The sequence below is a fragment of the Balaenoptera borealis genome (genome assembly GCF_965194805.1).
Source record: "Balaenoptera borealis genome assembly, chromosome: X".
Lineage (NCBI taxonomy): Eukaryota > Metazoa > Chordata > Mammalia > Artiodactyla > Balaenopteridae > Balaenoptera > Balaenoptera borealis.
In genome coordinates, this window is record NC_138881.1 from 14,144,349 (window position 1) to 14,158,841 (window position 14,493).

The 14,493-nt window shown below is 41.2% G+C and overlaps 1 protein-coding gene across 11 annotated transcripts in view; it reads left to right on the forward strand.

Annotated features, from left to right (window-relative positions):
* REPS2 (RALBP1 associated Eps domain containing 2) overlaps window positions 1-14,493 on the forward strand; it is a 226,399-nt gene that overhangs the window by 119,688 nt on the left and 92,218 nt on the right. For 4 of the 11 annotated variants that reach the window (XM_082375642.1, XM_082375647.1, XM_082375645.1 and 1 more), the window contains 4 exons: window positions 3,925-3,994; window positions 5,443-5,496; window positions 9,907-9,952; window positions 13,091-13,227. In XM_082375642.1, the coding sequence (XP_082231768.1) occupies window positions 3,925-3,994; window positions 5,443-5,496; window positions 9,907-9,952; window positions 13,091-13,227 (307 nt within the window). The remainder of the gene's footprint in view (window positions 1-3,924; window positions 3,995-5,442; window positions 5,497-9,906; window positions 9,953-13,090; window positions 13,228-14,493) is intronic. The other 7 variants (XM_082375650.1, XM_082375651.1, XM_082375652.1 and 4 more) reach the window with 3 other exon arrangements.

A 14,493-nucleotide genomic window follows, 5' to 3' on the forward strand; every position in this document is an offset into this window, starting at 1 on the left:
TTCTTTTTCTGTAGAATGTGTATGATGGTGAAGCAAGTATGATTGTCAGTCACTTTTCCCGGCCCTCAGTGTACTCTGGGGTTGCTGACAGTGTACGGAGAAGTTTGTCAGGCCGGGACAGACACCTCTACAACTGTCTTATGCAGTTGCCCTGTTTTATTTTTTGTTTGTTTGTTTTGTTTTGTTTTTTTGTTTTATTTTTAAATTTTTTTGCTATGGGTACTCCTGCTTGTGTAAAATTATGTTGTTGTTAGGTGATTTACTAAAAAAATCATAATTCACATTTTTTCTAGTTAAACGTTTTGTTCCAACTTGCCATGGTATCAGATGGTCTTTGCTTTTCCAACAGAGATAAATAATGCTGTTTTTTTTGGAGAAATTAATTACTGACTCATGTTGCTGTTCTTCATATACTCACTTATCATCTCTCTAAAAGGAAAGGAGCAAATATACAGGTGGCTGTGAAGTCTGGAAATGGAGATATTTTAAACACAGGAATGCATGCTTGGAGTTTATTTTATTTTATTATTGTTTTTTTTGGCCACGCCACGCAGCTTGTGGGATCTTAGTTCCCCAACCAGTGATTGAACCTGGGCCCTCAGCAGTGAAAGCGTGGAGTCCTAACCACTGGACCGCCAGGGAATTCCCCATGCTTGGAGTTTAGATAGATCTTGGTACCAGCCCTGTGAAGGATGACTCCATAAAGGTGTTTGTTGTGAATGGAGCTGTAGCTGAGTCAGGTCTTGAGAAGTTTGCTCAGCAGTACATCTTTTTCTAAAGACAGCAGAGCTGTACCATGTACTTATTTCCATCAAGAATTAAAGATTATAATTTCACGAACACTTGTCTTTAGCAATGCTTCTTAGATTACTGGATTTCTTTCTTTTGTAAACAGGCTTATTGAGATATAATTCATATACTATATTCATCTAAAGTATACAATTTGTGTAAAGTATACAGTGGTTTTTTTGTATATTGACAGTTGTGCAACCATCACTCTAGTCGAATTTTAGAACATCTTCATCACTCCAAAAAGAAAGCCTGTACCCATTAGCAGTCATCTACTGTTCCCCGCTTCCCCCAGCCTCTAGTAATCACTAAGCTATTTTCTGTCTCTGAATTTGCCTATTCTGGACATTTCATATAAATAGAAACATAAAATATGTGGTCTTTTGTGACAGGCTTCTTTCACTTAGTATAATGTTTGCTTTTGATCTTCCAGTTTTATTGAGATAGAGTTGACATATAGCACTGGCTAAGTTTAAGGTGTATATACAGCAAAATGATTTGACTGACATACATCTTGAAATGATTACTGTGTTAAGTTTAGTGAACATCCACCATCTCACATAAATACGCCATTAAAGAATTAGGAAAAACATTTTTTTCTTGTGATGAGATCACTGTGTAATGTTTTAAAGTTCATTCACATTGTAGCATGTATCAGTGCTTCATTCCTTTTTATTGCCGAATAGTATTCCGTTGTATGGATACTAACACATTTTTTTGTTTGTCCATTCTTCAGGTGATGGACATTTGGGTTGTTTCCCCTTTTGGGCTGTTAGAAAAAATGCTGCTATGAATGTCCATGTACAAGTTTTTGTGTGCACACATGTTTTCAATTCTCTTGAGTATATATTGAGGAGTGGAATAATTGGATCATATTGTACCTTGTGTTTAACTTTTTGAGGAACTAACAAACTACTTTACAGAGCAGCTGCACCATTTTACATTCCTCCACCAGCAGTGTATGAGGGTTCCAGTTTCCCCATATCCTTGTTAACATTGGTTATTATCTGTCTGTTTGATTTTAGCCACCCTGGTGGGAGTGAAGTGGTATCTCGTGGTTTTGATTTGAATTTCCTAATGACTACTGATATTGAGCATCTTTTTGTGTGCTAATTAGCCATTTGTATGTCTTCTTTGGTGAAATATCTATTCCTATCCCTTGTCCATTTATAAACTGGGTTGTTTATTGAGTTGTAAGTGTTCTTTATATATTCTGGATATAAATCTCTTATTAAATGTGTAATTTGCAAGTATTTTTCTTTCTTTTTCCCTCCTTTCTTGATAGTAGCCTTTGTAACACAAATGTTTTGTATTTTGATGAAGTTCGATTTATCTAATTTTTTTCTTTTTTTCCTTGTGCTTTTGGTGTAATATCTAAGAAACCATTGCCTAATACAAGATCATGAAGGTTTATTCCTATGTTTTCTTCTAAGGGTTTTATAGTTTTAGGTCTTACATTTAGGTCTGTGATCCATTTTGAGTTAATTTTTATATAAGCCGTGAAGAAGAGGTCCAACTTCACTCTTTATTTTTATATGGATATCGAGTTGTCCCAACATCATTTGTTGAATAGACAGTTTTCTCCCACTGAATTGTTTTGTACCCTTACTGAAAATCAGTTGACCACAAATTTAAGCGTTTATATATGGATTCTCAATTGTATTCCATTGCTCTATATGTCTGTCATTATGTGAGTACTACAGTGTCTTGATTACTATAACTTTTTGGTAAGTTGTTCTTCTGTTTCAAGAATATTTTTGCTATTCTGGGTCCCTTACATTTTTATATGAAATTTACGACCAGCTGGTCAAATTCTGCAAAAAGCCAAGAAGGATTGCTTCAAATCTGTAGATGGATTTAGGGAATATTACCATCTTAACAATATTAAGTTTTCTGACCCATGAGCACAGGGTGTCTTTCCTTTTATTTAGATTTAAAAAATTTCTTTCAACAGTGTTCTTTTGGATTTCTTTTTATCTATATTTTCTACTCCTAAATTATTTTATTCTGCTAAGGATCTGGTTTACAATCCAGGTGGGACAAGAAAATGAAAGAAGGGCACTGTTGAGATACATTCTCTGTTCTAAATTACATCTGGAGGCTTCATTGTAATGCCAAGAATGACTTGCCTGTGGATGGCTAAACCCTAGATCAGGTTACCACCAAGCAGTATTCTAACTCCATTCTTTGGAACAGTTTGAAAACAGAAGTATTGCTTATGTCTCTTGGGCTGTTCAGATTCTGAGAGGTAAACCAGTTAACCTTTTGGAGCACCGGCTAACTCCAGGAATTTACCCTACTTCTTTAAGTTTTAAAATTTATCTTTATTTGATTTTTTGAATATGTTTAAAATAAAAAGAATATCAAAAGGCATATAGTGACAAGTTCTCCTCTTATCCCTATCCCCACCTACCCAATCACCCTTCAATTTTTATATATCTTTCTAGAATGTGTTTACGTATATATATATCAACTATGAATATGTATTATCCTTTAATCTTATCAGAGGACAGAGTCCATGTTAATTGAGAGTGTACAAGAAATTATAGTAAGTAGATTTTACATAGAATTTTAAACTAATCAATACTTGATCAATTTGGGTATTCATCTTCTTAGTGTAAGTGAGGACTTCTCCCTTCAGTGAGTTAGCAGAAAATTTTGTTCTGCTCATCAGTAAAATTCTCTTATTCCATGACAAGGAGGCTGTTTGAATCAGGGTTGAACACCCTCTACATAAGAGATCCTGGCAAATACCCATGTGATGGGGCCACTTGTCAGAACCTCTCTCTGCTCGTGAGAAAGTACCTGGAGCACAGGTTTGTTGTTGACTGGAGTCGTGGGCAAATGCTCCACAACTCTGGCTGAGTCCCACACCAGATTAAGATATAATGTGTGGTCTATACATGTACCTCAATCTAAGTCATTATTTTTTTCCTCTGTGTATATAAATTTTTCAATACAAATTAACTTATACCTCACTAGAAACCTAAAAAATAAAATAGTATTAAATTTCAGGGTTTATGGGAGACAGAAATATTGGCAAGATATATAGCTTTTAACAACATTTGCATCAGATGTGCACATCACTTCATTTCCATTCCAACCCATATTATTAATTTTCTTTTCTTTTCCAAGAAGCTATCTATTAAAGACGTGGCCGACTTTCCTGTCCCTACCCAAGATGTGACTGGTGATGACAAACAAGGTATGAAAAGAATGAGTTTTCTCCCTTTAGGGACATTTTACCTATATATATTTTTAATCTACTTCTCTTGGAATGGCTGACTTCTAGAGCATCTGAGGACTGTTCTCTGTATATGAACACATTTGGATGGATTAAGTAGTTCCAGCTGCTGTCACGAAACTATAGTTCATAAAGTGGTAACAAGCCCTTGAGTGTCCAAAGCCCTTCAGTTATGACCCCGTACTCACTGCTGACCCTCAGGCTACTCCAACACCTTTTTTTGGAATCTGGTCGTACTAATTAGGAAATGACCAGAAGCTGAACGGTTTGTGAGCATAACATCTTGTGTTGGCAGATGTGATCCCAGAATATCAATATACATGCACATTTGTACACAGGTCTAATCCTTGAGGAAGTTACCTTCTCGAGAGAGTTTCTATCCCTGGGCTTTATTCTCTGTGACTTTGTGGGTGTTGGGTTGTGACGATTTGCTTATCTTGCTGGACGGGTGAGAGCAGTGCAGCACAGTGTTCCGTGTTACAGCTAGCATCAAGCACAGGGCTGAGTTGGCCTGGGACTTATCTAGAAGAGCAGGAGCAACACCCCACCTCCTGCCGTACTTCTGTATAATCTATCAGGTCCTTCCTCATGCACTGTATTATTCAGTCCTCACAAAATGCAGTGGAGGCTGGTATGTTTTATAACCTAAGATATAGAGATGAGTAAACTTAAGTTCAGGCAGTATGAATTATTTGCTCAGTAAGAAAAAGAGCAGGGATACGAACCAAGATTTTCGAATTCTCAAGCCAGTATTCCTTCTATTATCTGATATTGATTCACTGCCCATGAATGAAAGGCTTATCTGAAGAGACTAAAAATCAGTGAAGCTATTTCAGGTTTTGTTATCATGACCTGCCATGGATGTAGCTTTGTATGGGAGTTAAACATGAAAAATATGTTTCCCATTAGGAAACAGTAATTGCATGCTCTCTGTTTCAGTATTTGCTCAGGAGAGGCAGGCAGACCTAGATGTTGTCTGTGGCAGCAAGTACTCTGATTACTGTCTTTACTAGTGGGTCTTAGCCTTGACTACCCATTGGAATAACCTGGCGAGCTCTAAAAATCCTGAATCCTGGCTCTCACTCTCAGAGGGATCCTTATGTCTTTGCTCTGGACGTCAGGAAAGAAACGGGGAAATTTGTTACTTCCTGGTAATACTCCTCCCAGCCACTTTCTCTGGAACATTGAAAATACCTCTGTTCTCTGTAGGAGGAGAACCTGTTACCATAGTTTAGGAGACTTTTATTGTTTTAATAAGTGCTATAGCGACTTATAGATGTTTGTAACACCGTTTTCATTAAGTGATGACTAGGGATTCTTTGTTTTAATGTAATGTGCCTGAGACATAAAATTTTTTTTCTTTTCTTTTCTCTCTCTTGTTCTTTAAAAACAAAACGAAACACTGCTAGCTTTGAAGAGTGCTACGGATGAAGCCTTACCAAAAGATATGTCCGAGGATTCAGGTAGGAGAAAACCAATTTAATATATTTTTAATGTAATTATTTCTTAAACAAACAAACAAACCAAAACAACCCTGTAGTTTCAGTGAGAAAACTGGTACATCTGTGATAGTGTGTTTGTGTGTGTGTGTGTGTGTATATATATATATATTTCTCTCCAAATATTTGTCTTGTGTTTTATTCTAAGGAAACCTTTTGGTTTCTTTTTTACTCCTCTCCTCTTCTCAGGTATGAGAAGAGGGTGATTTCTTTTTAAGTTCTGAATACAGGTTTCACTGAAAGGATCTCTCAGTTTGAATCGAGGGTCTCATTGTCACTAAGTATAAAATTGAGAAGACTTGGATTTGGGAAGATTTCAACAAGCCATTGTGATTTCTGTGTAGAGTAAGCTGATGGGGTGGATTAACGGGAGGCTCACAGGTGAAACTTTCCATTTCCAAAGCATAAATCTCAAACGCTTTCATTATGCTTCACCACCAGGAAGGCAGGTAAATGTGCTTACACATGGAGTGGATTCCAAGGAGAGAAATAAAAGTCGTGTTTGCCCAGGTTCTTGGAGAGTCAGAACTGTGTCTGGGAACCATGGAGATGGTCGGGCCTGTGGCCTCAGCTTTCTTGACAGAGCCATCACTGAACCAAGATGAACCTAGCTGAGAACAAACTGGCTAGGGGTGGCATTACTATTTGGAGCTCTGATTATGAGCACATGAAAGACGTTGCTGCTTTCTCTTTTATTGTTCTCTCTCTCTTAATATTTAATAAGTAAATCATGTTTGTTTTGGTTAACTAGCTATCATCCAGGCTTTATTTTTTTAAAGTTGGAACAAAGGAATCAATATACATCAAGGCTTATGCTACAGTACAGTATTTCCCAAACACTAAGTTCATTTAAGGTTTAAAAGAGAGAGGGGTAGAGGGGGAGAGAGGGACGGAGGGAGGGAGAATGAATATGAACGAGAATATATGATTGATTGCAGTGATGAGGCCTAAGAATCTGTATTTTTAGGCAGCCCCCCCCCCCCAGGGGTTCTAATGTTCAGCCTATTTTGGGAATCACTACCTCTAGAAAGCGACGTTAAGAAATAGAAAATTAAGATCGTAGATCAACTATGACTCCAAAAGTGGTAGGAATTCTCCAACCTAGTTTTGGCTTTTGGAACTGATTCAGGTTCCTTCATCATAGGCAGAAATGCTCTATTTGCGTAGGACAGATGCCTGAGGTAGGTACTTTACAACTCTAATTTCTGGAAATGAAGTGGATACATTCTAGTTTTTGTAAACTTCATGTTATGGTATCAGTAAAAATTATTTAAATTTGGAGAGTTAAATTGTGCTTCTCCAACAGCTTTTTAGGCTAATAGCTCTTCCTATTTTTTCCGTGAGCATTACGTGTTCTCTGGGGCATGAGCTTTATATGTCATTTTCAACATTCCTTCATTGAGTAGGGCATGGCGTCACCAGACAGAACCTATCAGGGTGTGCGTGCCACAGTATGTGAAGTATATCTGAATTTGTTTCACGTTCTGCCTGGGAGCATGCTATGTGGTTTCTGATTTGTTCTTCCCTTTGCTGCCCTTTCTGGAGTGGCTATGAGGGAATCCCTCATCTGAAAACGTATTTAATACCCTCTTTTCCGGGGAATGCTTGGATTCCTAGCGGGAGACACGAGAGTTTCAAGGTGGTAGTTTCTAATTCTGGAAGGCTGTCCGTGCCATGTGGGCAGTTCACCTCAGTTGAGTTGCCGCCTTCTGGAGAATTAAACTTTAGGCTTGCCCTCCTATCCTGTTTCTGTTTCCTGGAAAGATGACATGCCTGGAGTGTTCTAGGAAGTTCTCATTCTTCTTCCCTCTGCCCAGCTCAGTGAGAAGCTGTGATCCGCCCGTGGGCTTCTGCCTGGATTCTGACCCAACCTGCCCTTGCCATTTTTGTGGATATTCACATGCTCCAAATGCGGAGTCTGACTTTCAGGGGCTTGGAGGCTGATGGAAGACTTAACTAAAATCGTGTTCTCCAGCTTTTTCTGATCTTGAACCTGTGGAAGCTTACCAGCCCTGCCTGGGATCTCATTTCCCGCTTTTGCTCTTCCTTCCACAGTGGGTGGTGATAGCCATGATAATAGTAATGGTGGTGAAGAAAATGTGGTGGCTTACAGATGGGATGGGACTGTGTCATCAGGGAGCGCGGTATTCCTTGTTACATATTTTTCTCATAGACCCTTACCCTTTTAAGTGCTGAACATGTACATATTAGTGGAATCTGATGGATTTCTTAGCTAACGGCACATTCTAGCCTAATTCAAAAGGCCATACTGCACCATGGCCATCTTTTTCTGTGTGTCTCCAGGTCCTGCCGAGGGCGTTGGGCCTGCTCGCCCTCACACTGTAGTCTTCAGCCTGCTGTTGGTGATTCTCACAGCTGCCCAGTTGCCGGCTGCCACCCCTTGGTCTCTCCTTCCATTCCCTGCGGCCACCTGCACCTCCTGTGCTGTCCTAGAAGGAACTAAATTTCATAACCAGATTTCTAAGCTTGAAAAATTAGGAACACCCTACAACAGTAATATGTTGCAATTCTAGAATACATTTAGTTTTTAAAGCGCCTTCGCTTCCTTATCTCTCTGAGTGAGAAGGGGGCCTCATTTTTACTATCTTCATTCTGTAGCTGAGGAGACTGAGGTTCACGGAGGTCACAGCCACAGAGGGTCGTGGCCAGGAGTAGCCCCTGGACCTCAGGACTCCTGGCCTGGGCTCCACGGCTCAGCCACACCCATCACCCCATCTGCCTGCCTGTCTATCTCTCACCAGCAGGGCTCCCCCCTCCTTCCACACCCATCCCTCCCCCCGGCACAAAGACAAAGATAGTGGCAGTGGACAAAGGAAGTAATGGTCACCGCGGTCTGGTTTGGGGAACAGTCTTTTAAAATGGCTGAGACTTCTGCCCACATATTTCTGGGAAGCAGTGGGGCCTGAGAGAAGCGGGCCGGAGCCAGCCGTGGGCGGCCCGCTTGGAGGGTGGCTCTCAGCCCCGTGGTGAGTGGCCCTCGCACCGTCCGCCCAGCCCCCAGGTAGCCTGCTGGGCTGGAGGAGAGGCTCTCTTGGGCCGCCATCTTTTGCCGCCGGGGGGCTGGAGGAGGGGAGGTGGTTGTCCATCTTCGTGCGGGCGCACGAGACCGGGCGAGGCAGGCTCACACTGCTTGGGCCTCCCGTGCTTCTCGGGGCTCCGGCAGCCTTTCAGTGGTTTGCAGTTAAAAGGTGCCTGTGTCCTCACTCCAAGAAGCCAGAGCGCTTCAGTTGGGAGAAAAGCACGTCTTCTATAGCTGACTGAAGCTAAGGGGACGTGTGTTGCTAGTTTGCTTTGGGCCTTGTTCGCATCTCCGCTCCGTGTTCTGCCCCGCTTATCTAACCCAAGGAGTTTAATGATCGTCAGAAATCCAGCATGCTTCATACCAAGGAGGGGTTTTATCTTTGGAGTAATGTAAAAGAGGATGGCATCACGCAGTGGGACATTTTCTTTCCGGAAAAATTTGTGCAAACAGTATACAAACTATATTCTCCTTGCTCCTAGTTAGTAGCACTTTTTCTTTGAATTTTTATGACATTTTATGATGAAAAATTTGCAATGTTTGCAAAACCTTAGCACAGCTAGTGGTTTCTAAAGTTGTCTTCCGCAGAGGATTGAAAACGTAAAAAGAGGATTAATGTTTTTGTAAGTATTTCTCATTACTCCCAACAACTTATGATGGGAAAGTCGGCTCTGTGTGTGTTGGTAGTGAGCAAGCTAGTTCATGATTTAAATTGGAGAAGGAAAAGTTATATGGTTGACAGACATTTTAATGATTTCACTCCATAATATTCTCTGTACGATTTGGGACACAAGAATATTTTCTTACAGGAAAAGCTGCATAGATCATTTCGACTTAACTGTGGGACTTTGATTTCTTGTGGTCATGCGGTCCTGGTGGTGTATTTTAAGAAAATCTTAAAATATGTAGCCCAATAGATTTCTTCCTAACCTTCAGGGGAGATTGGTTCAAAATCTATTATTACTAGGCTATCATGATAGACCAAGAAACCCTCAAGTCTGAACCCATCATTGTATAAATAGATAACCTCTTGAGAGAGTTGTCTTTTAGGCTGGAATTTGTTCATTAATCAACTTCGATTTGAGAATGGCTTCGTGGCTAATGCTCTGATGAAAGGAAAAATATGTTGGTTTTTCTTTCTTCTTAATTGTGCCTTTAGCTTTAGAAATACAATTATGGAATCACGAAAATGTGGAAGCGGTCAAGTTTTCCACACGGATACCTGTACCTCATGTTTACCTGTTGATGTGTTCTGTACTAGCCCAGGTGCTGCTTAAAACTTGTTTAACTGCAGACATGAAACCCAAGCAAACAACAACTAATCTTTGTTTCAGCCACTCCTAAGGATTCCAACAGTCTCAAAGCAAGACCAAGATCCAGGTAGTGTTTGTTTAACTTCTGCTTGAATGCCCTTTGTGCCATGTCCCTGACTAGAAACAAACCTCCCAACCCCAAATCTTTTCCCTTCAATTTGAAGCTCAGGATGAGGGTGAGTTCACTCGTCATGAGGGGCCTGACTGGAGCCCGCAGTGCTGCTGGGGAGGCGCTTAGTTTCTGTGTTTGTTGGTGCTGGGAGAGGGGCTGCTGCTCTCTGGCCACCTGACACAAAGAAGGGGTGATGTGATGTGACCCGGTTGCTGCAGGATGATAACGAATAGGGGGAAAGTAGCTTTGGAAAGAGGGAAATATGGTTAAAAGGTAACTAACACTGAGATGTCCTATCATGACAAGGTGAACACCAAGAAATAGGAAGTCTGGGGGATAAAATCTAGAGTAGGGAACTAAAATGCTTCGGCGATTTCAGTGCGGCTCGAAACTTCAGGTAAGCAGTGTTTGTGGACTGTTTCGTCCTCTTAGAGCCTCTTCTCAGCTTCACAGTTTTTAAGTCAGTTGAGGTTAGTAGAAGAGGGAGAGCCAGTAAGGCAGTGCTGTGGTTGACATCAGACATCAGAAGGGAGGAACGAAGAGAAATACAGACTCTCATAGAAATACTAGAATCTCGAAGAGGGGAAATGGTGTTGAGACCGCTCTTTACCAGTAGACTGCAGTGGGAGACAGGATGCTACGTGTGTGTTTGCCAAGTTTTGCTTTGGCTCTTAGTGACTTTTTTCCTCCTTTGGCTGCTACATGTATTCCTGAGAAAGTGAATTTAAATCTGATCATATTTTGTATGCTTGCAATATTGCCAATTTAAGGAACTCTCGTCTCCTTGTAAGTCAGAGAGTTACCCCTCAGTTTATCTTTTATGTCTGGATTTTCCAAGTTAGAGTTTTGTTTCCTTGTTTGTAGAAGGTACAGATATCTGTGTTCATATTTTTTAAAATAATAGGTACACTAATTCATTTTGGTAGGAAAAGAAGTTATAGTTCCTGTTTCTCTCTATGGCCACCGCATTTACTCATCCTGTTTTTGAAGGATGAATGGATCTTTTACAGGTTAGTCCGTGCTGGCTTTAGGATGTAGGAATAGTAACATTTATCTGCCTTCATAGTAGGCAAACCCTTCTCTGAATGGCAGAAATTGAACCTCACAGTTTTTACTTCTGCTGGCTTCCTCTCAAAGCGAGTGAAATGACAAAATGTCAGTCACATATTCTATTATTAATATCTCTGCTAAATTTTATATATTATTCTTTTAGGGATTGGTCTCTTGGTCTAATTTGGATGTTTTTATTTTTGCTACACCCAACTGGGTCCTCACTGAGACCGTGAGAATTAAATTACTTTAATCCTCCTTTTTAGAATAATAAAGCCGTGTAGAAATGTAAGGGAAAGGGAAATCACCCTTCTAACACTGCTACATTCATCATTTTGTTGATTTCCCTGCACATTTATGTTTTAATTGGTTGCAGTCATAGTTTTACTGTATCACTTATTGGATATTCATTTAACTTTCCATATAAAAATACAAATACACAGGTTATATATGGAAGTAAAATGGAATAAGATGTAGTATGAGATTGTGTGCTCAAGTATATGTATGTGTGTATATATACACATGCACACACATGATTTATACACGTACACATTATTTTCTCTTTCTTGAGTGAAAAATGTCACTAGAGCTGTATCTGGCATAGAAAGTTCTTTCTAGCCAGGGTCTCTAATTTCCTTTTTAAATCAAGAGTTCCCATTTGAAAACTTTGTTGTCCTTTTCTATGGGTTCCTTTTTATTCTGGTTGAAAGGATCAGAGCACCGTTCCTGCTAGTTCCTGCCTGCCTTTGCCTTGCCTGTCTTGCCAGTTGTGTTACAGGGACCACCCCAGAGCATTTCACATGCCATTATGGTGGCTTTATTAAAGATTGCAACCTTGCATGACAAAAAAACTCTGGACTACCACAAAGAAACCTTGAGGAAGTTATTCAGGAAAATAAGAACTTGCTATGTCAAAACCAACTTTACCAAGAACTGAAGTTGCTTAATAGTAATGGATAGATTCTAATTTCCTGAGTGCCACTGTAATAGCTAAATACCAAGACACTTTTCTGAGGTTAATTTATCTGTAGGACACATCTCTGACTCAAAGGTCATTTTCTTCTTTGACAGGAAGTTAGCTCAAAAGCTGAATAGAACAGACATAAGATGTACACATGAGCTTCTTAGAAAATCATATTGGGAATTCATCCACAAACTTATTCCTAAGCGATAGAGTAATGTACTGAGTTGAATTAATTTAGAAAATAAGTAGGGCTCTACTATATAGTCTAGCTGTGCCCCAAGTTTTCTTCCCTGGTTCATAGGCAGGCAGTCTCAGAACATTTTAAAGATACAATTTAGAAACTGAGACTGGAATTTGAATGAAACCTATGTAACCTTCTAGCTTTGTGACCTGTAGCAACTTACTTAGTTCCTTTTTCATTAAATGCTGTGAATTGGAGTTATAATCTCTGAAACTGCCTAGTTAGCTCCTGCCTTCTTACAGATTGAGAGAGGTTAAGAGGAGGCCTTTGCTTTGAAAATTTCCCCAAACCTGTATTTCTCATGGTGAGACAACCAAGGCCCCTCAACCTGACTGATGTGTGTTTTCCTCTCCTGAATTTCATTTGTGGCATATTCCGTTGAACATTTGATTCTTGCTCTCAGCTTATCTGTCCCAGTTCCATATGTGCCTGTTATCACGTTTGCATGTAAACAGAAGAGTTCTGCGGTCAGTTAATACCATGAAGCCCTTCTACTGAAGTATGGAAGTACCTAAGTGGAAGGGTTTACGTGTTATTCTTATTAACAATTCCAATCGAAATGGATTTGAATTTACAGAAAGCGTTCCCTCTGGGGTAAGTTTAGGTCTAAGGTATAATAAGAGCAAAGAGGTTAAAAAAGGTTGTGACTCAGGGTTGGGGGTCGGGCGCTTGTTGCAGCTGGTGTGGCATCCAGGGGGCAGCAGCGTGCCTGGCCGCTCCGGGAACTCAGCAAGCCTTGGCAGTCGCTTTGCCTTTTGTGGGTATTTTCTGTTTCGGCCCAATTTCAGAGAGTAAAGCTTTGCTGTGTGCCTTCTGACCTTCCCTTATTTTGCTGCAGATCCTACTCTAGCACCTCCATAGAAGAGGCCATGAAGAGGGGCGAGGACCCTCCCACCCCGCCACCGCGGCCACAGAAAACCCATTCCAGAGCCTCCTCCTTGGATCTGAATAAAGTCTTCCAGCCCAGTGTGCCAGGTGAAGTGCCCCTCTGCGCCCATCCCTTCCCTTTCCTGTTGGAGTCATTGGTTGGGTGTCACTGCAGAGACCTCTGTGGGTCCAGAGAACGAGCAGACCTGGCCCGGACGGCCTTCACGTGGCTGGCACATAGATATCACGTGTGTCTGGAGCCTTGCCCACACTTGCTGTGGACCAGGAATTGTGAAATTCTGTACCCAGAGGATGAAAATGCTTCCTCCCCAGACAGTCCACTGAGTGCGTGGCCAGGGTCTTGTTCTCTGCATCGTGGTAATTTGTGTCCAGGATTGCCATCTGTGATTTCCTCAGACGCTTATGCCGTCTTCTGCGAAAGGTCTCGGTGGTCAATGCCTGGCCAGAATTTTCTGCATTTTATCCTTCTGGTGAAGATCCTGTGTCCTCCAGGCTTAATGCTGAAGGGGGCTCTGCTTTCTAAATCTGACTGATGGTTAGGTGTTTAGTGTGGGCGTCTGGGTCAAGGGCTCCTTCAGTTGGGCTGCTCTGGGGCTTCTGGGGATGGGACTTGCTCAGGGCAGCTGCTGTACAGCTGGGCTGGAGGCGGGGAGTGTGGGGCGGCCTGTCTGCTCCCCTGGCTCCCTGTGAAGAGGAGCTGTCCTCCCGGGAGCCTGCAGAACCGCAGATGCGAGCCATGCCTTCACATGAGTGAAGGTGCTAGCGTACAGCTGCTGTCCCAAGTGTTATTTTGGGAGCCGCAAGGGCCTTTCCACTGACTAATGCAGGCAAGCTCTAAATACAATGATTTCCTAGAACTTTTTCTGTATCTCTGTGCATTTTAAATCAAGCCAACCTCAGATGCTAGTGATTTGCAGATGATTATCTTTTTTACTAAAGCAAGGAAAGAATCTCCTTGGCTCACACATGAGCATGACCCCTGTGTCCCGGCAGAGCTCAGCATGTTTTATTTGTTCTAATAAAGTACTCTCCTCATAGTAAAGTTATAGATTGGTTTTTAATATACCAGAATCTGGAGCTGTCTATGAAATTTGATTCTCTGCCATGAGTTCATCAGATAAAAATTTGTCTTGAATTTTCCCCCATACTTTGATCCAAATTCTGGCGTAATTTCATAGTAACTGGTATTTGGGGTGGGAGTAGCCATGGATGATGATGCTATAAAAATTTCACGTGGCTGGTGGATGATGACCTAGAAGATTTTTCTGTGGACACAAGAAGATTAAAACAATCTGGGCAACCATCTCCATACGTTTTCCTTGCAAGGAGAGAGGCTGGAAGCATGCCCCCCTC